At 41.5% G+C, this 22,995-nt stretch overlaps 1 protein-coding gene and 1 long non-coding RNA gene across 3 annotated transcripts in view; both read right to left on the minus strand.

The window, feature by feature from the left end:
• The window catches only part of ACSS2 (acyl-CoA synthetase short chain family member 2), a 47,455-nt gene extending 27,409 nt beyond the window's left edge, over window positions 1-20,046 (minus strand). Inside the window, exons 1-2 of one of the 2 annotated variants that reach the window (XM_032858817.1) lie at window positions 19,811-20,046; window positions 13,992-14,187 (exon numbers count right to left, since the gene is read on the minus strand). In XM_032858817.1, coding sequence (XP_032714708.1) covers window positions 13,992-14,187; window positions 19,811-19,988 — 374 coding nt within the window. In that variant the 5' untranslated portion in view covers window positions 19,989-20,046. The remainder of the gene's footprint in view (window positions 1-13,991; window positions 14,188-19,810) is intronic. The other variant, XM_032858818.1, reaches the window with a different exon arrangement.
• LOC116868485 lies at window positions 782-5,124 on the minus strand. The gene is made up of 2 exons (XR_004382849.1): window positions 4,624-5,124; window positions 782-979 (listed from the first exon to the last, which is right to left on the minus strand). It is a non-coding gene; the product is annotated as an uncharacterized LOC116868485 (long non-coding RNA).
• Window positions 20,047-22,995: the final 2,949 nt, after the last annotated feature.

Genomic DNA, 22,995 nt, shown 5'->3' on the forward strand with positions numbered 1-22,995 from the left:
GGCACATATCATAAATATCTATACACTAATTTTTTTAAAAGCCTGCTGCTAGGAGCACCTGAGGGCCTCAGTGGGTTGAGCCTCTGCCTTCGACTCAGGTCATGATCTCAAGGTCTTAGGATCAGGCCACACATCTGGCTCACTGCTCAGCAGGGAGCCTGCTTCCCCCTCTCTCTCTGCCTGCCTCTCTGCCGGCTTGTGATTTCTCTCTCTATCAAATAAATAAATAAAATCTTAGAAAAAAGAAAAACCTGCTGCTAGAAGCTAGTAGATTGTCCATGGAGCATAGCTATCTATAAGTTGGATCCTTACCTAAAAGCATATACAAAAATTAACTCAAAGTGAATCAAGGACCTAAATTTAATACCTAAAACAATAAAATTCTTAGAAGAAAACATAAGATAAAAATTTCATGACGCTGGTTTGGCAATGATTTCTCAGCTATGACCCCATAAACACAGAAAACAAAAGAAAAAATAGACATTGGACTTGATAAAAGTTTTAAAATTTTGTGTATCAAAAAACACTATCCCCATGATAAAAAGGCAACCCCCAGCATGGGAGAAAAGATTGGCAAATCATGTATCTCACAAGGGATTAATATCCAAAATATATAAAAAACTCCTAAAGATCAATAACAACAAAAACAACACAATTAAAAAATGGGCAGAGGGCTTGGATAGACGATTCCCCAAAGAAGACATACACATTGCCAATAAGCACATCAAAGATCACTAATCACTAGCGAAATGCCAACCAAAACTACAGTGAGATACCAGTATTAACAAGTGAATAAGGGCAGCGCTCTCAGATCCTTTATTATCACAAGTTCCCTAATGTATAAAGTTCATACTGTTCAGCTATGTCCTGGGTTCCTCCAGGGTCTGGCCCAATTTTAAGTGATCAAATTCAGCCATGCTATTCTTTTAGGGCCATTTTCAGCTCCAGATGAAGCTCTCTCAGCCCCTGGGCAGGAATACTGCAATGACAGGGAAATGAATGGACAGGGGCAAGAGCTCGGGAAAACTGGGTTTCAAGTCAAGCTTTGCTACTTCTTTTTTTTTTTTTTTTAAAGATTTTATTTATTTATTTGACAGAGATCACAAGTAGGCAGAGAGGCAGGCAGAGAGAGAGAGAGGAGGAAGCAGGTTCCCTGCTGAGCAGAGAGCCCGATGTGGGGCTCGAACCCAGGATCCTGGGATCATGGGATCATGACCTGAGCTGAAGGCAGAGGCTTTAACCCACTGAGCCACCCAGGCGCCCCAAGCTTTGCTACTTCTTAAAACATGAAAGCTTTCACAAATTATTTTACTTCTCTGGGCCTCAGGTGCTTCGACGGTAAATGAGGGAACTATTTCAGTAAATGTGCTTTCTAGATATAGGTTTTATTATTCATTCTGGCTGAGAACAAGAAATAGGGTTGGAAAGGGAGAATTGGGAAAACCTTCACAAAGAAGATGGCATTTCAGATGGTTATGAAAGCATAAGCAGGATTTAGACTGGCTCAAATAAGGAACAGACCAACTCAGGGAGATGGGAACAACATTAATTAGCTTAGATACAGAAGTGGAAAAGCACACACCAGTCTACAGGCCAATACCAATCCCAAGTAATATTTTCAACTACTGCTGGTGGTTTTTCATTAAGTCACACATATTTGACTTAAGGACTATATTTTGTGCTATGTGTTCTGCCTATTCTCATGCAGTTAAATTACCTGTATCCTTACTTGAGTGATAGTCATATTTGCAGTTTCAAAAAAATTCTTACTTCATAAGAATTTTAAACTACAAACTCTTTGGGAGGTCCCTGTTGAAATATTTGTGAAATTTTTAAAAATCTCCATCATTTGATATAAAATTAAAGAGCAAACCAATTCAGTTTAGACCTTAAGCTACATTTGGTGGGCTGTAAGACTGAAAAGATAGAATGTTGAGGTCCTGAAAGTCAAATAAAGATGACTCTAGATTGAAGGACCTTTATCTTGCCCTCATCCAGCACCTGGATACAGATGAATTGTTGCAGCAAGTGTTACCTTCAAATAGAGATGTGCATAAGCAGCTCCTAGGCAGCCTTATGGATCTTGGCCAGAGTCAAGTTAACCCTCCAGACCTCACATTTGTTCCAGAGCCCATACTTGCTAATCAGTTTCAGCTCTCGATTGAGGGCATTTCCTAGAGGATCTCCATGGAGCCACATAGGTTTTTTTGGTGTTTTTTTGTTTTTTGTTTTTATTTGACAGACAGAGATCCCAAGTAGGCAGAGAGGCAGGCAGAGAGAGGAAGAAGCAGGTTCCATGCTGAGCAGAGAGCCCGATGATGTGGGACTCGATCCCAGGACCCTGAGATCATGACCTGAGCCGAAGGCGGAGGCTTTAACCCACTGATCTACCCAGATGCCCCAGCCACATAGGTTTTGTGACAAACCCAGCTCCTGACCACTATTGAGTTGGCTCTACTCTCCCATCTGTACCTAAGCATGGGTCCCAGTGACTGAGAAAGAGCTGTACTTGTAACTTTTTTATAAATTTAGGTATGTTTCAAAACTTTAAAGATTGATAATATAGACTAGGGGGGGATCCTATATTGAATCCCAAATGCTGAATTTAAGTTTTATTCTACAAAAATAAGCCAGAAAGGCCACTAGATTAAAGGTCCCTCCTTCACCTCAAAAATTTTTAACCTACTAAATCCCAAACCATGAAGGAATGGAAATGATCTTTGCCAGAGTGGTCACCTGACAATCGGTGCCTACTGCTTGTCATATCACAAATGAAATGGAATGAGAGACTAGTCCTCACTTTCACAAGCTTAAAATCCTTTAACTAGAGAGATCCAAACCACCCACCATCTAAGGCCAGTCTTGGGGGACAGTGATCAAGGAAAACAAGAAAATGCCATTGCAGGAAAACAAAGGAATGCAAAAAGAAGTAAGTATGGTCAATCACCATTTCCCAGAAATGGTGGATTTTGAGCTAAGTTTGAGAAAAGAGGCTAAGTGTGCATGAGAGGAAAGAAGGGCATTTCAGAAAGGAGAGAAAGGTCATCATGTGGCTGCAGGTCTTGAATCTCTCTGCCTAACAATGCCCTTGGACGTGTGTGATATGTATGAATATTACCACCACTGCATAGTAATAAATTCTTTTCAGTATGTTTTCTTATTGTCCATGTAAGCTAATCCTCATGGCAATTTTTTGAGATAGGCAAGATAAGACTTGCTATCCCATTTGAAAGGTCTCAAAGCTGAGGCTCAGAAGGGTGACATAATTTGCCAAAGGGCACAAAGCAATGGTTAGGACCTCTGCCTGCAGATCCTCAGGCTAGCTCTTTTTTTTTTTTTTTTTAATATATATGATCCAGAGATTGATCTTTTCAAAATGTCTGATATGTCATACTTCTAACTGAAATTCTTCATTGGCTCCTTAGCACTTGTCAAAGCTGCAATTTTGTATCTCTGCGTATGAAATATAAATTATTAATCCTCCCCAAAGTTTCTCCTCCCAGTCTTCTTCATTCTCTAATTCAAACTAATGAAAATTCCATTTTTTCTGATGCTCAGACAAAAAAAAACCTTTGAGATATTCTTTTTGTAAAAAAGAGAGCGAGAGCAGCAGAGGGAGAGAATCTCAAGCAGACTCCCACTGAGCAGGAAGCCTGATGTAGGCCCCATGATCCATGAGATCACAACCTGAGCCGAAACTAAGAGTCTGACGCTTTACTGACAGAGCCACCAGGCACCCCAAAAAACCTCTGAGATATTCTCGACTCCATTCTCTTCTACCCCACATCAAGTTCATCAGCAAATCCTACTGGCTCTGCCTCCAAAATATTCCAAAATCTGACCATTTTCATAACATCTACCCTTATCTCCATTTTTATATTTTTCTTGAACTACTGTCGGTGCCTGCTTACTGTCCCTTTGCCTTCGCCCCATGCCCCTCATCCACTACTCTCAAGGTAGTGTGCAAACTACATATGGTAGATATCCAGTAGAAAATTGTTTGATGAGTGGATAAATGAGCACATCTCAGCTGAGGAGAGGATGTTATTTCTTTGAGGTTTGCCCTTTCATGTCTTTTTGTTTGCCCTTTAATGTCTTCAGCTTTATAAATTATAAATTGTAGTCAACATTTCTAAAGCTAGCCCTAAAACCTCAAAATAAACTACTGGTTAGACAAATGGCAAATTGAGGCCTGACTCACCACATGTGGAAAACTGTCAAAGAAGCAAAGGCTATGTAAATAAGCATAGTGTCTACAACAGAGAATATAAGTTTTCTGTCCAGAATAAGCTACAATTGCAATGTGACTGGCCATATCACTTCCACTCTCTAAGCCTCAAGTTCCTCATCTGTTAAACAGTGTTGTAAACCATAACCAGGTTCAAAAAAAAAGGGGGGGGGGAACGAACATATTAGTACATTATAAAGGAGACAGTTTATCATTAGAATAAATAGAAAAGTCTTAGGTATTGTAGGAGATTGTAAGTTGGATGGTAGAGTATGGCTATCAATGGGACTAATGTAATCTTAGATATGTAAAGTTAGAACAAAGAATGGTAATAGTTCCCTGCCCAAGGCAGACCATAGCTAACATAGCTAGAATACTTCACTAGAGATACAGACCAACTACAGTGTGTCCAGAGGAGACCGACATGGTTGATAAAGGAGTTGTTCAGGAAACCACATCATATAAGAAATCTGGGAATGCGGACTCGGTATTACCTCATCCATAAAATAAGAACACTAGACCAGATTAGGGGTTTTCAAACAGAGCTTTACAAATCGCTAGATGTTCCACACATATAGCTTACAGGGACCTCAGTGACAGTGACCTGGTGAAGAAGCCAAGAGAATGTGGTTCTGGTCTTCTCATTCATGTTTCAACCAGATTAACTCTGCTCTCGCCTGTTTCAGGTACAGGGCTCTTGGTAATAATGATAAAAACAGCTAACACACTGTTTACCAAGCAGTAAGCCCTTTATACAGATTATTCTAACTATTCTTCAAAACAATCTATGTCATAGAAACTGTTATTATCCCCATTTATAGATAGGAAAATAATTGAGGTTTGAAGAGGTGAGGCAGAGCACTTGGGTGGCTCAGTTGGTTGGGCAGCTGCCTTTGGCTCAGGTCATGATCCCAGGGTCCTGGGATAGAGTCCTATGTTGGGGCTCCCTGCTCAGTGGGGAGTCTGCTTCTCCTTCTCCCTCTGTTCTTCTCCTGCTCATGTGCTCTCTCAAATAAATAGTCTTTAAAAAATAAAAAATTAAAAGGGATGCAACTTGCCCAACTAAGAAGTATTAGATAAAATAAGGATTGAAATCCAGGCAGAGTCCAGAGCCTACTGTTGTTAATCACTATACATACAATTTTTATTTGAACGAAAGGATTCTAATGCCTTAAAAACATTGAAAATTACTGAATTAGATGATCTTCAAGACATCTTCTGGATTTAAATTTTTGTAATTCCATATTCAGCCTAGCAAAGGGATATTATAACTGCCTTCAAATATCACAAAATAGGATTATTTTATGTAGCCCTAGAAAACAGAAGGAAAACCAAAGGAAGAGGATTGAGTGGAGAGAAAGTTATAGTGAGGGAATATATCTAAGAACTTTGTAGCAGAGATGCCCAACAATGGGACAGATTGTGAATGAACTCTGTGGTCTTGGTAGTGTTCCAAAATCAGAATGATCATACATAGAGATTGTTGGGGATGGAGATATTGGGGCTACAATTCCTGCTTTGTTTAGGAAGTGGATTAAATGACCTCAAAGGAGGGGCACACTCGGGTGACTCAATAGGTTAAGCATCCACCTTTGGCTTGGGTCATGATCCTGGAATCCCAGAATCAAGCCCTATGTGGGGTTCCCTGCTCAGGCGGGAGTCCCCTTCTCCCTTTCCCTCTGCTCCTCCCCGTTTGTGTTCGCTCTCTCTCAAATAAATAAGTAAAATCTTTTAAAAAATAAAAAATAAATAAATGACCTCAAAGGATTAGAACTGAGAATCTCAAATTCTCAGAGGTTTAAGGTATCAGACACTGAGGATCATTATCTGTGTCCAGTTTCTCTCAAACCAAAACCAAGAAGGAAGGCCCATCCTCATCTCCATGCCTTCTGTACTTAGAGTTTGTACCCTGAAGCAAGAGCCCATGCTCCACCTGACTATCTGCTACTTTTAAGAGACAAGAAGTCACCACTGGGTTCCTACCCTACCTCCAACTTCTCCCAGTTGCCCTGTCACTGCAGTTCCCCATATATGGGACAGCAATTCTAACGGTCATCGCTAGAAGTAACTTCAACAAGTATCCTGTTCATCCCCTACAGTTTACAGGTGGGAAAAAGAAAGCTCAGAGAAGGGCATTACCTAAGCCATTCTCCTCACTGTTTACTAAACACACTGGTATAAGAATTCAGGCCCAGACACAAACTGAAGAAAGTTGACAGGAGCTCAGGACACTGAATCAGGCTTCAAGACAGTTTCCGTTTATTACATTCTTAGTATCACATATGTTAGCATATATAATAATATACTAATCTATAACAAATGATAATACACATCTATTATTCATATCCCACCTACTTCTAAAAAGTGACCAGTGACTTGGACAATACAGCCTACTTGTCTCATTTTCACCACTTCAGGGAAGAATTCTTTAAGGCATCAAGGGTCATGAAACTCAGGGAGAAGTGAAAGAGACAGATTAGAGATTCACCATAAACATGAAATCCTGCTGCCCTCCTCCGCAATCTGCCTACCTGATTCAAACTGGAGAAAGCCTGTTCCGAGCAACAGTTATTTCCTCACATACCTCCACTGGCTGAAAGTGTATGCTACCCACACTAGTAGGGCCCCCAGGCAAGGGGTACAGACTTTCTACCTCAGCCCTTTCACCCCCAACCTTCTGAAATCCTGCCTTTATTTCACCATCTCCAACAGAAACCCAGCCCACCTACTGAGTCACCATAAAGTCCCTATAGGTTGCATCAGAACTTCTAAAAACCACTTCCTCTTCAGAAACAATCATAGACTCCTGAACTATAAGAGGCAGAAGAAGGACCTTGCAGAATATCTATAGTTAATCCTCCACAACTCCCAAAAAGGGAAGGCCCAGAGAAGGGAAGAGATGGTCTGAGGCCATCTTCTTTCTTAAGTGTTTTTCCACACCATGTATATTTTAATTAGTAAATACACCATTGTGAAACCAGTGAAGACATAGAGGGAGGACAAAAAAGTCCTTCCCTTCCCATATCACTGAAAGGAATTCCAGAACATGGACCTAGGTAATTAACAGAGCCCTTCCATATGAATGCTAGGACAGTACACACTTTGGGGTCTGGCTTTCCGTATCACCTTGACAATCTTCTCCCTATCAGAACATGGGCTTATCTCACTTTCCCACCTTCTCAAAGACACATACACATACCTCACAGGTATCTGGAGAATTCTAAATATCACACTCTGGAATTCATACTTGGGAGCACACAGGGATTCTAAGAGCAGAGTTTCTGTCCAAAGGTCGCTCCTAAAGTCACCTGGCTCTCAGAAGCAGTTTCTAAGGAAGAATTAATAATAGCCCGAGGCTATAGGGCAATGATTCAGCGGAGGATGAGAAGTAAGAAGGCACAGAGATGATGACAGCCAGAGGCAACTGAAAACAAACAGTGGAAGGAACGGACTATACTAAATTTCATGTGTTTTGAAGACTGGGGTCCTCTTCTGGAATAACCTAGAGATTTAGCAGTTAGTATAAATTGCCAGAATAATAGCCATTGACCACTCTTTCCCCCCTTCCCCACAAACCCTTTAATTAATCAGCTAAATTTTCTACGGTCCCCTAGTGTCTCTTCAACTAGCCAGTCCCTACTCCTTGCACTACCCCTAACATCCCCCACTGACTATCTCTCCCTGAGTGTCTATTCCAGTAACTTTTGTCACCAATCACCTTCTCACCAAATGCATTCAGCCCCTACTAACACCTCTAAGGCCACACTAGGAGGAAGAAAGTACAAGAGAGGTTGAAATCACTTATTTAGAGGGCAAATTTAGCTTTTGGATCAGATGAGCATGTGTCTTTGAAAAAGGTAAAATGTTGTATAGAGTAAAGGGAATGTTGACTCTTCTCAACTTTGTCTCTCCACCAACATATGAAGTTACCTATGTTTTTTTCTTTTCTCCAAATTACTTTAAAATTTCATCTTTCCATTCCATTCCCACCAGCAGTAACCCATTTCAGGTACCTCTATCCTGGATAATAAACTCCCAGAAATCTGGCTTCACACTCCCATTTTCTTATGTATCCAGATTAATCTTCTTAAACCCAGTTATGACCACATCATTCCCCTGCATATAATCCTTTCACAGGTCTCCAAAAAATAGTCAAGATCTCCCATTCCTGGACCTCATCCACTGTTGAAGATAACCTTGACTCCTCTTTGTCTCACTCCCCACATCCAATCCAAGTCAGCAAATTCCATGGGCTCTTCACTCAAAATAGATCCAGATTTTGACCACTTCTAACCATCTTCAAGATACTACTATGGTCTAAATCACCAACATTTGCTCATCTGATTTCCAAAATAGCTTCCCAATTGTCCTCTCTGTTTCTACTCTTGCCTTCTATCTATTCTCAACACAAAAGACAGAAAGATTCTAAATACATCAAATCATTTTTGTGCTCAGTCCAGTGGTTCCCTATTTCACTATAAATAAAACCCGAAAGCATATATTGACTTTCAAGCTTTTGTATGATCTAGTGTCCTGCTGACCTTATTCCTAATCTAATATTCTTTCTTTTTCTAGTTCACACTGCTTCAGCTCCAATAACTTCCCAGCTAGTCTTCAGCCAAGCAGCAGCATTCCTACCTCAGGGCTTTTGCACTTGCTCTTCCACGTACTTGGAATATTTCTCCTTCCCAACCTAACCATCCACATGGCAGACCCCATTTCCTTCCTAAATGTCTGCTCAAATGTCACCTTTATCAGACAGTTCTTCCCTTATAAACCCCCACTCTTTGTTGCCATTCCCTTTTCCTTTATGCCATGCTGTAGTTTTCTATAGCACTTATCACTACCTGTTATATATTTACTGGCTTGTTTGTTTATTGTCTCTCTCCTCAAGCTGAAATATAACCTCCATGAAGGCATGGATATTGTTCAGAATAGTTCCTGGTATGTAGCAAGTTCACAAAAGTATTTATTGAACGAATAAATTGTTCCCTCTATGAACTCTTCACTCCAGACAAATTTGGTCTTCTCACTGTCCCAATATAATAGTAATGATGGCTAATATTTTTTGAGTGCTTTCAATGTGCCAGGAATTGGACACATCAGTTTGTTATACTATTCAATCAATAATTCTATGAAATGGAAACTTTTATCCACATTTTACAGTTGAGGCTAAAAGAGATTAAATAATTTATACAAAATCATACAGCTATTTAGTGGCAGAAACAGGATTCAGGTTAGCCGGACACCAAACTTATTCTCCTGTTATCATACTGCCTCCTTACATGCTTTCTCCCATCTGTGAACTTTTTGTGTAAGTGACTCTTTGCAATTTGGGCCCCATAATTGCTTTGCACCTGATTTATGTAGGCCCATTTGGTGTTCCAAAGAGAACGTCAATTCCATGACACCAAGATCTGGGCCATTAACACACGATAACACAATTTATCTCATATTTGTAAGCAAATGAACTTAAAGTTAATTCAAATTAATTTGACTAATACGCAAGTTACTCTTTTCAACTGTCACAGCCTAGTGTTGGACAACTTGAATAATAAAGTAGGATCATACGGTGAAGAAAAGAATAGCAGACTAGGAGTGAGGATATCTGGAGACTGGTCTCAGCTCTGTCTCCAACCAGGTATATAACCCTTAAGCAAATCACTTAGCCATCCGGGTCTTTAATCTATCCATCTGTAAAAAGAATTGGCCTAGATGGAGTCTAAATGGTCACTTCAAGTTCTAAAAATACTATTATTCCACGAACATCTACAATGTGTCAAGCCAAAAGTAAAAGGCCAAATTCTTCCTTAATATAGTTCTAAGAGCACTATTTCCTCTGTGCATTATTTCAGAGCATGCCCCAAACAAGCAATGAGCTATAAATGTGGTTTGCTAATGCCACTAGAGCTATATAAATGACATAGTTTAGGTTGAAAAGAAAGTCATATTGTGGCACCCTAAGAAGTGTATCAACTGGAGTAAATCATGGAAAAGATGTCATTTTAAAAAGCATTAATAAGGGTGCCTAAGTGGCTCAGTCGGTTAAGCAACCGACTCAATTTCGGATCAGGTCATGATCTCAGGGTTCTGGGATCAAGCCCCATATCTGGGCTCTGTGCTTCAGGATTCTCCCTCTCCCTCTGCCTCTTCCCTCGCTGTGCATGTAGGCACTCTCTCTTTCTCTCTCTCTTAAAAAAAATAAATAAAACTTTTTTTAAAAAGGGAATTAATAAAAATTTGAGTAGGAAGAAGACAGACTCCAAAGCAAAAGATTTTAGAAGAAATGAAGGACTTCAAAGAATAAATGATATGATAGAGAGTTTGAAAAGTATTGAGAACATGATAAAGGCAAATGCAAGTAAAAAATGGCAGGCAATTTTAAACTGCAGAGAAAACAAAAAAGGAAATGCATATAAGGAAATGCAATCATAATATATTACTCTTACGTAAACACTGGTTTTAAATTAACTAAAAAACTGAGCAAGATAGATGAGAGAAAGAAGTGGGAGTAATATATAAGAAGCAAATTCTCATCTATCATAATAGGAAGTCATGCTTTCTAAAGTATGCAGTATAAACATATTACTTAAAATGTGGAGGTAAAAAATGGGAAATAACCAAATATCTGGCCTATTTGCACTTTACTTTTTTATAACAAATGTGATTTATTTATAGCTTGGTTTTACTTTATTATTAATATAAAATAACTGAATAATAATGTCCCATGTGGTACTTGTCTCATATTCCTCTACCCCTATTTCCATAATACCTAATATATGACTGACCATCCAAGATCTTTAAAAATTCTTGTTGGTTGAGTGACCAATGTAAAAATGGGTGAAGATGTCTTGTTGTGGGAGTCATAGAATTTTGCACTAGATGCAAATTTAGAAATTATATAGTCCAGTGCTTCCCAAATTGGTATCCATGGAATACTGCTTCTTATAATATTAATAGCATGCTGCAAAAAGTGTCTGGAGCTCGAATAAAATTGAGTAATACCATGTTTAAAAAAATTAATCAGGTATCTTTACTGTAGGAATTCTTGGAGGCTTTACTGTTAATACACACTGGGAATCCCACAAAAGCAATTTATTAAATAGTGTTTCTCAGACTCATTTGTTTCAAGAATTAAACCCCTGCTATTATCTCTAGTAACGAGTAGTTTCTGAAGCATTCTTTAGAAAACACTGATCTAGTCTACTACCCTCGTTTTACAAATGGGGAAAGAAAAGCTCTCTAGATCCTGTTCAGGTCTGGATGGTGGGGGAACTAGAAAGAAGGGCTTCAGGATTCTGGAGCAATCTCCAGTACCTGAACAAGTCTGGCCTATGTTTTCTCAGCGTTTCATTACACACCTGAGTTACTTCAAACCAGGAAACATCAGACACAAGCATCTCCTTTACGTATCTTTAAAGATTTTCTGATACCTAAGGAACTTAGGAGGTGAACCCAGTGTCAGCAGGAGCTCAAGCCATAAAGTCCCAGGACAGGAGTTAAAGAAAGTCCTAACAGACATTAAAGACTGAGTTTTGATGGCAAAGTAACCCCAAACTGAGCAATGGCAATGTGAACAGACCACTCACATTTGTACAGTGTTTTCCAATAAGTAAATAAATGCTTTCACAACATCATCTCATTTGATTTTCATAACAATCTAATTAATGAAAAAGGACAAAGGTGAAATTATTATCCCCGTTTTATGGAAGAGGAAATGGACTCTCAGAGAGTTAAATGCCTTGCCTGTGTTATATAGCTAATGAATAGCAGAGTTGAGCTCACATTAGAGCTCTTATCAATATGTCAAACAAACTGGGCATATTTTGACTAAGTACCAATGAACTCTCCCATGAAACATCCAAGCTGCTCCTACTGGCTCACTTAAAAAGAAACAGATCAATTCTCAAAGTACTCAGGGATGGAGGCAGAAACAACACCCCAAACACTGGAATTTCAAGGTTCTATTTGGGGGGCTCTCTGCTCAGCAGGGAGCCTACTTCCCCCCACCCTCTGTCTGCCTCTCTGCCTGCTTGTGATCTCTGTCAAATAAATAAATAAAATCTTAAAAAAAAAAAAAAGGTTCTATTTGGGTTCAGTATAGTAACACCACTTATAAGCTATATTGCTGGAAGGAGGAGGTCTTGAAAAGTTCCCACTGTGCGGGGGGACACCCGGGTGCATAGGTAGGTTAAGCAGCTGACTCTTGATCTCAGGTCTTGGGTCTTGGGGTCATGAGTTCAAGTCCCATGTTAGGCTCTGCTAGTGTAGAGCCCACATGCGTAGAGCCCACAAAAAAAAAGTTGGGGTACCTGGATGACTCAGTCAGTGTAGCAACTGACTCTTGGCTTCAGCTCAGGTCATGATCTCGGGGTTGTGAGATCCAGCCCTACATCAGGCTCCATGCTCAGCACAGAATCTGCTTAAGTTTCTCCCTCTCTCTCTGCCCAGCCCTCCCTGTCCAACCCCATGTTAGTGCATATTCTCTCCCTCAAATAAATCTTAAAAAAAAAACGTTCCCACTGGGGAGGCAGCATAACTTAGTGTTACCAACAAGGAGCCACACAGACGGGTTTGAATCCCAACTCTACCACTTAGTACCCTATGATTTTCTTCATTATTTCAACTCTCTGTGACTCAGTTCTTCACCTATATTGCAAAGCTACTGAAAAGCTAATGTTAAGAATTAGAGGGATAACAGTGTCACAGTTGTGAGTATAAACTCTGTAACTGTACTACCTGGGTTTGAATGTCAACCCTACTTCTTACTAGCTGTATGGCTTCAGATAAGTCACTTAACATCTTAGAATTTGTTTTCACACCTGGAAACTGAGGAAAACAGTGCATTCCTGGTTGTTGTGAGTATCAAATGAGATATTTGTTAAGCATTTGAGCATAGTGTCTGACACTACTGGGGAATGTCATCGAAAAGATGTGAACGCTGATTTACCTGACTGACCCATGAGTTGGACCTTGGTACTTGGAGACTTCTTACCCCCTTCCATGTCCTTGGAATGTGGGTTCCACTTGCCTTTCACGCTCCCAGAGGCTACTCCAAGGACACAGCCTTACAATGTAGTATTGAAAATACCTGCACAGTACCAAGTCCACTTAGGACCTCTTTACAAACTTTTAAGATTTGGAGGGCACGTGCAGTGATCCATTCATCTTGCTGCTGCCCCAAACAAGCTTAGTATGTAAGTTCTCTTTGCTTATTAAAACTGCCACCTACCAACCCGGAGTGACCTGCCTCTTTCTTCAGTCTATCCCTGCCCTCTGTTAATGGGAGCCAGTTTCACATTACACCAGGGAAATTCCAGAAAGGACTATGAACCAACAGGTATTATAGCTCACTCAGAGATAATGATGACAACAATGGTCCCAGTAGCGAAAAACTCAATATCCATTTTGTCCCAAAGCAAAATGAGAAAGAATGATACTCGGTCCTGTTTGCTTCCATAGACCCTCTCCCCTCTTTTCTCTCCCACTACAAGCCAAGAATACTAGACTAGAAATCAGGACACTTGGTTCTGAATGTCAGTTCCGTCACATACTAGTTAAGTGATTTTGGGGATGTCATTTAACTCACTTGAGGTATTTTTCCTCATCTGAGATTAAATTAATGATACTTTACCTACTCTGCTGGGTTGTTGCAAGCATCAAATGAATTAATATATTTTAAAGTACTCTGTGAACTATGAATCACTATATAAACGAGGGGTAACTTTTTATCTGTCACAGACTTCAAGATATATGTTTTTACCAGTAAAAAGCAACTTTATCTCCAAGTTTTTTCTCGTGGACAATTCGATCCAGTACGTTGTAGCAGATGTTAGTGGTTGCTCCTTTCATCCACTCAATGAAGATTTTTCCTTTAGTTACATCAAAATTGTACTGGAGGAATGGACCAGGACACGAGGTTTTCCAGTAAAATTCCTTGGCAATGTCTCCCCAAAACTCTGCAATAGAAAGGAAAGCCCAGACATCACTAAGATTCTCAGACATATTTATTTTCAGATGGTTTACCAGTCCATGACAGGAACAAGTTACAACTTCTCTGCCCTGTACTCTAGTACCCACGGTCTAGATCCCTCATCTACCTGTCTAATCTTATCACTAATACTTTCCTAACCCACCTATTCCCATGAGCTAATTTTGACTCAAATACCTTCCTTCTCGCCTCAAAACTGCCATTCCATTTTCCATCATTTATTCAAATCATAGCCACCAAGTGCTATCACAATGCTTAGCATATTGTGGTTAACCAGTAAATTTTTTAACAAATTAGTTAGTGAAAGGAAGAAATCTTTTGCCTACAGAGTCTTCTGATATACATAATATCTTTCTTTTAATTTGTTCCTTCACTCTCAGCAATGATTTAATGAGTACCTTTCTCCTACTGCATCTTGCCCAAGTGTTACTTGCTATGTGCCAAATGTCACTTTCAGCTCTTGATATGTATTATCTTATTTAGTCTTTACCACAGCCATGAGAGGTACACTTCATTTTCATTCTCATTTCATTGATTTAAAAATCAAGGCTAAGAGGAGTTAAATAACTTGCCCTAGGTTATACAGTTACTAAATCAAGATGTGAATTGCCCTGAGGAAAACATTTTTGCTAAAATTTAAAAGATGAGTAAGAGGTTTTTTCCACTTCCCCGTCAGGAACAGAGGTCCATGGGATAGAAAGGAACCAAGGGTATGGGTTCAGAGGAACTCCTTGAAGCTGAAGCACTAAGAATAAGAGAAAGAATAGCAGGAATTGCTGCATAAAATGGGCAGATCATGCAATCCTTCTGGGCATGATAAGGAATTTGATATTTATCCTAAGAGGAATGGGAAAGCCACTGTAGGATTTCAAGGAGAGCGACATGATCAGATTAATAATCTTAAAATATTCCCCTGGCTATTCCAGAGAAAACGTATTCAACAGAAAAAAACATAGTAATTGCAGAGCACTTAGGATATTGTCAGTACAGGATCAGGAGCTAGAAGGGAAAGGAGAGACATTCTTAGAATAACAATGAAAGGAACACTTTAGAGATTATCACCTCTTCATTTCACCAATAACAAACCAAATTCATAAAGGTAAAGTGACTTGCTCAAGGTTACATGATTCAGTTTATACAATCTAATTGGAAAGGTAAGACGGACGTATGAAATACTTCTGAACATGCAAAACAGAATATAGCTGAAAGCTAAATTATATGATGTACAACTTGCAATCAATTCAAGAAATCCAAATTAAGTCACTCCCAAGGTGCCATTATGTACCTATAAAACTAACGAAGATTTAAAAAATAAAAAGATAAACCCAGTGCCAGAGTGGCACTGTAAAAGAGATACTCTTATATGATAATGGCATTGTAAGAAATTGTCATAATCTTACTGGACACCAGGGTGATGACTGACAAGAGACATAAAATTTTTTATACCCTTTCATCTGCTAACTCAATTTTGGAGAACACACTATAAGAAAAAAATGCCAAAGAAAAAATGAAGTGATTGCTAAAGACATGTTTATAGTAACACTATTTATAACAGTGAAATTGGAAACAACCCAAGAACCCAACAGTTAAAAAAAAAAAAAACCTGATGAAAACTAGTAGTACTGGTAGTAATATAACAGAAGACTAAATGGCCACTAAAGAGAGCAAATGGGAGGTGGTATGCCATTCCTGTACTGGGCACTAGGCTAATCTCACCGAATCTTTTTGTCAAAAAGATTTTCTTTTTAAGTAATCTCTACATGCAAGGTGGGTCTTGAACTCAAAACCCCAAGATCAAGACTCACAAGCTCTACTGACTGAGCCAGACATGTGCCGCTCATTGAATCTTTTTTTTTTTTTCATATTAAGACACTCATAATTGAAGGATTTTTATTTTATGTAAATGAGTTAGCATTAAAATAGTTATCCGGGATATCTGCAGTTACGGTAGGTATCTTGGATGACCCATTCAAAGAAGCTTACTTAATCCAACTTAATGAAGCTTATATCCTTTGTGTATTGATGGAAACACTGGCAGCCCGTATTGAGGCTGTGTTGACCAATCAGAGCATGATGTTTTGAGCATAGGCAGCAAGGAGAACCCTGACCAAACTTCGTAATATGGCTCCAGGAGAGCTGCTGGGATTCATCTTTTTCTCTTGGATGCAATAAGGCAAAAGGCCTCATTGAATTTTTATATGGCCCTAAGAAATACACATTATCCTAATTTTATAGATAAGAAAACCAAAGCTCAGGAAACAGAGAAAACTCTCCCAAGGACCACACAGCTAGAAACCAGTATACAAAATCAGATCTGCTGTTAAAACTACATCAAGTAGGGGCACCTGGGTGGCTCAGCGGGTTAAAGCCTCTGCCTTCGGCTCAGGTCGTGATCCCAGGGTCCTGGGATCGAGCCCCACATTGAGGGCCACATCGAGCCCCACATCGGGCTCTCTGCTCAGCAGGGAGCCTGCTTCCCCCCACCCCCACTCTCTCTCTGCCTGCCTCCCTGCCTACTTGTGATCTCTGTCTGTCAAATAAATAAATAAAATCTTAAAAAAAAAACTACATCAAGTACATGTATATACTCAAAAATATTTTTAAGTGATAAGAGTAGGCATAGATTATGTAAAAGTATGAACTACATTTATGTGTATCAATAAGGATGAAAAAAACTGAGTTTTACGATCTTTTAGTTTTATTTTGTTTTGGTAGCAGTGTTGAAATCTGAAAGTTTTGTTGACACAAATTCTAAGTACAGAAGTTGTTGAAAAGATTAAAAGATGAGCATGGACTAGATGATCAGGGAATGCTGTGTGGAATTGGTGGAGTTTGACTAGGTAGACAGGAGGAGAAGGAAATGGGAAAAGGCAAGGAAATGGGAAAGAAACCTTTGTGTATCCAGTATATCAATGAGAATGACTTGTTTAGAATAAAGGGTACGGTAGGGAATAGCGGGAGTTAAGAATACAGAGGTGGGTGGAGCTAGTTATCCAGACCTTGAAAGAAAAGCAGAATTTTAATTTGAAATTGGAAGAAAGAGAGAACTACTGGAAGTTTTTTAAATGACGTATGAGGGGCGCCTGGGTGGCTCAGTGGGTTTAAAACCTCTGCCTTCGGCTCGGGTCATGATCCCAGGGTCCTGGGATGGAGCCCCACATCTGGCTCTCTGCTCAGCGGGAAGCCTGCTTCCTCCTCTCTCTCTCTCTCTGCCTGCCTCTCTGCCAACTTGTGATCTCTGTCAAATAAATAAACAAAATCTTAAAAATAAATAAATAAATAAAATGACATATGAAAGCAGTGTTTATTTTGGATCTCAATCTAATAGTGTTTATTTTAGATAAGTCTATGAGAGAGAGCGAAGGTCGGTGAGACTAAGGAATGGGAGAACCAATTAGGAGGCTGCTTCCTTGAATTAAAAAGTTCTGTGGCAATGGAAGAAAAGGTAATCAGAGACATTCTGAAAGAGTATTTAATAATTTTTTGAAGATTTTTAAAAATTTATTTATTTGATGGATAGAGCACAACAAGTAGGCAGAGGGGCAGTAGAGGGCGAGGGAGAAGCAGACTCTCTGCTGAGCAAGGAGCCCGATGTGGGGGCTCAATGCCAGAAATCTGGGATCATGACCTGAGCTGAAGGCAGGAGCTTCACTAACTGAGCCACCCAGGTGTCCCTTGAAAGAGTATTTAACAGAATTTGGTGAAAGGCAGACTGTGGGGTCAGGGAAGAGGAAGAGTATAGCTATCAGGAGTATAGATTCTGTAATCTAGACTACCTTAGTTCAAATCCCAGATCCACTGCTTTGTAGCTTTTGTGACCTTGTCCAAGTTAGTTAACCTCCCTACATTTCAGTTTTCTTCCTTTTATAATGGGGATAACAGTCTCTATATCAAATCAAACAGGATTTATGCTCAATAAGCAATAAATAATTTTGAATGAGATATATAGATAGAAAAGATCTATGGTTGACAGATCTTATTAGAGGAGAGGATAATGAAAGAGATTTAGTTTGGGATACTGCCACCGACAGGGATAAGAAAATTAAGGGGAGAGTAGGTTTGGGAGGGAAAATTGGTAAATCCCACTCACAGTCATGGTACATATGGTATAACATCAACGTGTCTGAATAAAATGGTCTATAGACCTATGAGATCTGGGCCCAGGGCGTAAGTGGGATCCTGGGCCCAGGGCTAAATATACAGACGTTATTATTGTAGAAATAGATGTAAAACAGATGAACTCATGATGGGGAAAATATATAGAGAAGGAAGGGAAAGGAAAATAGGTCTGAAGATTCAAACTTGGACACTGCCTGTAACAATGAACCACTCTACACTTAATTCAATCCTGTCTTGCATTACTCAGTAATCGCTTTGTCCATGTTATTCTTACTGTTATCAAACTAACCACCATTTATTGAATGCCTATTGTGCATCAGGGACTCTACAATGCACACTTACCACCCGCTTTAGACCTCAAACAAACCTAGAAGCAAGTACTATTAGCTGTATCTTACAGATGAAGAAAAGTAATCTCAGACAGGCTTAAAACTTTGCTTAAGATCATGCAATGAGGTGACACCTGGGTGGCTCAGTTGGTTAAGTGACTGCCTCCAGCTCAGGTCATGATCTCATGATCTCGGAGTTCCCGTATCCAGTCCCACATAGGGCTCCCAGCTCCGTAGGGAATCTGCTTCTCCCTCTGACCTTCTCCCTTTTCATGCTCTCTCTCACTCTCTCTCTCAAATAAATAAATAAAATCTTTTTTTAAAAAAAGATCTAAATCTAGATTTTTGTGGGTTTGATTCATTGCCCATGCTTATCCACTGCCAAACATAATGCTGCCTCCCAACTCAGGTAGTTTTGACACCTTAAGCAGACTGAGGGCAAGAGTAAAGAATTTTCCCTACCCATTACTAAAGACATGTCTATCTTTATTTCTTATCAGAATTTCTGAGTTATTACAATCCCAGCCTAACCTTAAAAAAAAAAAGTGGCATTTTAGTGACTTGTTCAGTCTTACATTGTGTAATTTCCACTGGGATTTCTGAAACATGAAAAACAGATCTGGGACTCGGTTACTAATTTGGGGGGGGTCCCAGGATGGGAACCAGACCGGTTACTGTCCCTCAACAGTGGAGACTAAGTCACAGGGTAAAAGGTGTCAGGAGGCAAAAGTTGACTTGGCGCGAAAGGGAACAAAGTTCTGTAGCTCCCCTCCCCTGAAGGTGCCCCTTCACCTCCCGAGAACCCATCCTTTCACGTGAGAACTCTCCTTTTCTCATGGAACTTTCACTATCCTTAAGGAAGCCCCATCTCACGAAACCTCCCAAGGAACTCTCCAACTCTTAGGGAACCCTCCTTCTCCCCATAGAACCCCCATATACTCCCGGAACTCCCTTTCCATCTCCACTCCCCATCTCTTCACGGACCCTTCAACCTCCCAAGGGAAACCCCAACTCCGCCAAGGAACCCCGATCTCCTCACGAAATCCTCGTTCCCCACGCCACGCGCACAATTTCTCACTCATCTGGAAACCCCCACTTCTCTGCTCGCGGACCCCGCCCAGGGCCTCCCGGGCCCGGCCTCACCTCGCGGTTGCTCCACTGAGCGCCGGTGCAGCTCGCGGTAGCGTTGCAGCGACGGGACGTGCGCGGAACGGCTGACCTCGGGCGGCGGAGACCAACCCCGCACCCGGTTCCGGGCTCCAGCCTCTTCTCGCTCCGCGCTCCCGCTGCCGCAACGGCCCCGCTCCTCCGGAAGCCCCATCGCGTCAAGTTCCGAGCGCCTCAGCAGCCTTCACTACCGCTCCTGGCGCCCAGGCGGGGAAAACAGGCTGATCGAGGGGCGGGGCCTTACGGGAGGAGGAGAGACTGGGCGGGAGGAGGCGTGGCGTAGGCAAAACGGGCGGAGAACGGCCCGGAGGGGCGGAGTCACGCCCGATGGAGGAGGGACCAGGGTTAGTAAAGGCAGAGGGAAAAGTCGAGTGTTGCCGGAGGGTTGGGGGCGGAGCTGACTGCGGAAGGGGTGGGCCCGCAGAGTGAGAGCAGAAGGGACCGGGCCCGGTGTGATAAGAAGGGATGGAATCTTGGAGGGGAAGGGCCAGGCGTGACAGTTGAGGAGGTGGGCCCTCTTCTGTCCCTGAGCGACTGGGAGTGACGAGGTTGGATACCACAGAAGAGGAGGCTGATCGAAGTGACTGTGGTCGGGTGGGGTCTTGGAGTGACAGATGAGAAGTTGGGTTAGGGCGGGGCTCGAGCGGGAAAGAACTGGGCAACCGAGAGGAGTTGGATCAGGCCCATAATGGAGCCGCCCCGTGATCTGATTGCACAAGCCTGTCACCCCACCGAGTTGGAAAGCTAGGTGGAGTAGGGTCCTTTGTGGATGACACACTTCCCCTCAGCACTATTCCCCAGTTCTGAGTAAACTCCTCCCTCTGTCCCCAGGAAAAATTCCTCCCACGACTCTGAGGGCGTCCTGGGGACGGGATGCCCTCCCTGCTAACCTTGGGACCAGCCCAGATTTTCTCCCACCCCTGAAGATATGTCTTCACTCTCCCTACCTCCACAAACTTCCATCCAGATCTAAAGTACAAGACTGAAGTGAAGACTAGGAGGTGATCCAGGTCTTTGTTAATAAACCAACCTCCTCATTACACAAATGGTAAACTCAGGAAAAGGAAAGAATCTGTGCAAGGTCACAGAGCAAACAACCAGGTTAGGGCCAAACCTATGTCTCCTGACTCCCCCTCCTCATCAGGCTGAAGGTAACATCTGTAAAATACTAAAGTCTATGCAAAATAGGAAAAATTGCTCACACCCTTCTTTCCCTCTCAATCTCTTGATTTCCTCTCACCTGCCACAACCAGGTTCAATTACTCTGGCTTCCCTCCAACTCTTCCACTCCAGAAAGGAGAGGCCAGGAAGGACCCTCTATCTCCCCTTAAACTCACTACCAAGAAGATTCCCTCCATCACTTCACAGAATAGATTATCAAAGCAGGAAATCTCCTTAGATAAACTCCAGGGGTGATTCTGAGGGTCAAAGCAGGCAATCCCCACCTTCTGAAACCTACTCAGGGCTTGTGACCCCACCTGGCCCAGACTTTCTTCCCACCTTCTCTCTTGTTCTTTGTCCTGCTAACCACAAGCCCAGCACACCCTAAACTGAAAACAAAAACAAAAACAAAACACCTCTCCTGGGTCAGATATATTATCCAGAGCCTTCCCAATTCTGAAAGGAGAGTCTCAGGGCTCCAAAGGAGTCCAGACCTCATGGACTGGGCAGATATTTCATTGAGAAGGCATTAACTGCACTGAAGGCACACACACTATACTGAAGGCATTCCATTAAGGGAGCGCAGATCTTGCTGAGGGATCTCAGATTTCAGTGAAGACCTCTGGACCCTGCTAATAGGACATAAAAATGACATTTAAGTTCTGTGATTCTACTGAGGGGACATGGACTTCCTCCTAGGAATTACAGAAAATATAGACTTTACTAAAGAGACATGGACCCCACTGAGAGAAGGCAAACCACCAAGGGGCCTCTCACAACACTGAGGAAATGGATACCACTGAAGGAGTACTGACCTCACTTAGTGGAGACAGCCCCATGCATGTGCGTGGGAGGGGGTCAGACTTCACTGAAGCATAACAAACCTTACAGACTTCACTGAGGAGACAGGAACCTCTCTGTAGGGAGGAAGGCACAGGCAATGGGCATACAGTCCTAGTATAGACAGTCATTCTCTTCAGCTTCCTCCCCTCCTCAGGCCCCAGCTCTGGGCAGCCCTCTCCTATTCTCCCCCCTTCTCTCCCCAAGCCCTTCTTCTAAGTACTAAAGCTGTTCTCAATACACTGCTGCCTCCTATTGTCTACAGGTGGCATTGCAGCTGCTGGGCCCATAGTAGATTTTCAAACAGTCCTGGTTATTACCTCTGAGCCTAGCTCCTGGGTTTGGAGGAGAGGATGTGTGCCCAGGGGCTCGATCAGACCCCTCCCTCTGCCTGTGCACTGTGCAAAGAAATTTGGGCAAGAGGCCTCACAAGAGAGGGAGCCCCCCCCATCCTTAGAGATGGGGTAGTAATGCAAACTATCATGTAGCTGGAATTCCTCAGGGTGGGAAGAGAATGGATTGCGTTCAAGGAAATGAGAACTCACTAGATTAAGGAAATAATGATAATGATAATGATAATAATAATAATAATGGCATTTATTAAGTAGGTGCCACATACTATACTAAGCACTTTCCAACATTTTATTTAATCTTTGCAACTATCTGAAATGAATACTATTATTTTCTCATTTTACAGATGAGGAGACTGATACTCAAGGAGATTAAATGTTTTGCCTAATATCGCACCGTTCATAAGTGGTAGAAGAGGGACTGGAACACAGACACCTAGACTACAGAGACCCAATCCTCTCCCATTTATCACCCCCCCTCCCACACACAAACACACACTCCACCCCACTCCTGCCATACCTCAACACCGTTATTTCTCTCTCCAAGTGTCCTTTCCGGAACCACATCTAAACCTCTTAAAATGATAGTAAATATCCAGATTCCAGAAGCTTCATCCCAGCCTACAAATCATGATCTCTAGGGTGGAATCTGGGGATCTGATTTTAAAGATTCTAACACAAACTCAAGTTTGGACTCACCGTCCTATGCTGATAGGTCAGGGGTCCCAAAAGGAGTTGACTGAAAGAGGAATCTGAGAAGTGCTGGAGGTAGGGGGATAGATCTGATGTCTGAGGAGAGACACCCTAGGA

The sequence above is a fragment of the Lontra canadensis genome, unplaced genomic scaffold (assembly GCF_010015895.1).
Source record: "Lontra canadensis isolate GAN:19392208 unplaced genomic scaffold, GSC_riverotter_1.0 scaffold16, whole genome shotgun sequence".
Classification (NCBI taxonomy): Eukaryota; Metazoa; Chordata; class Mammalia; order Carnivora; family Mustelidae; genus Lontra; species Lontra canadensis.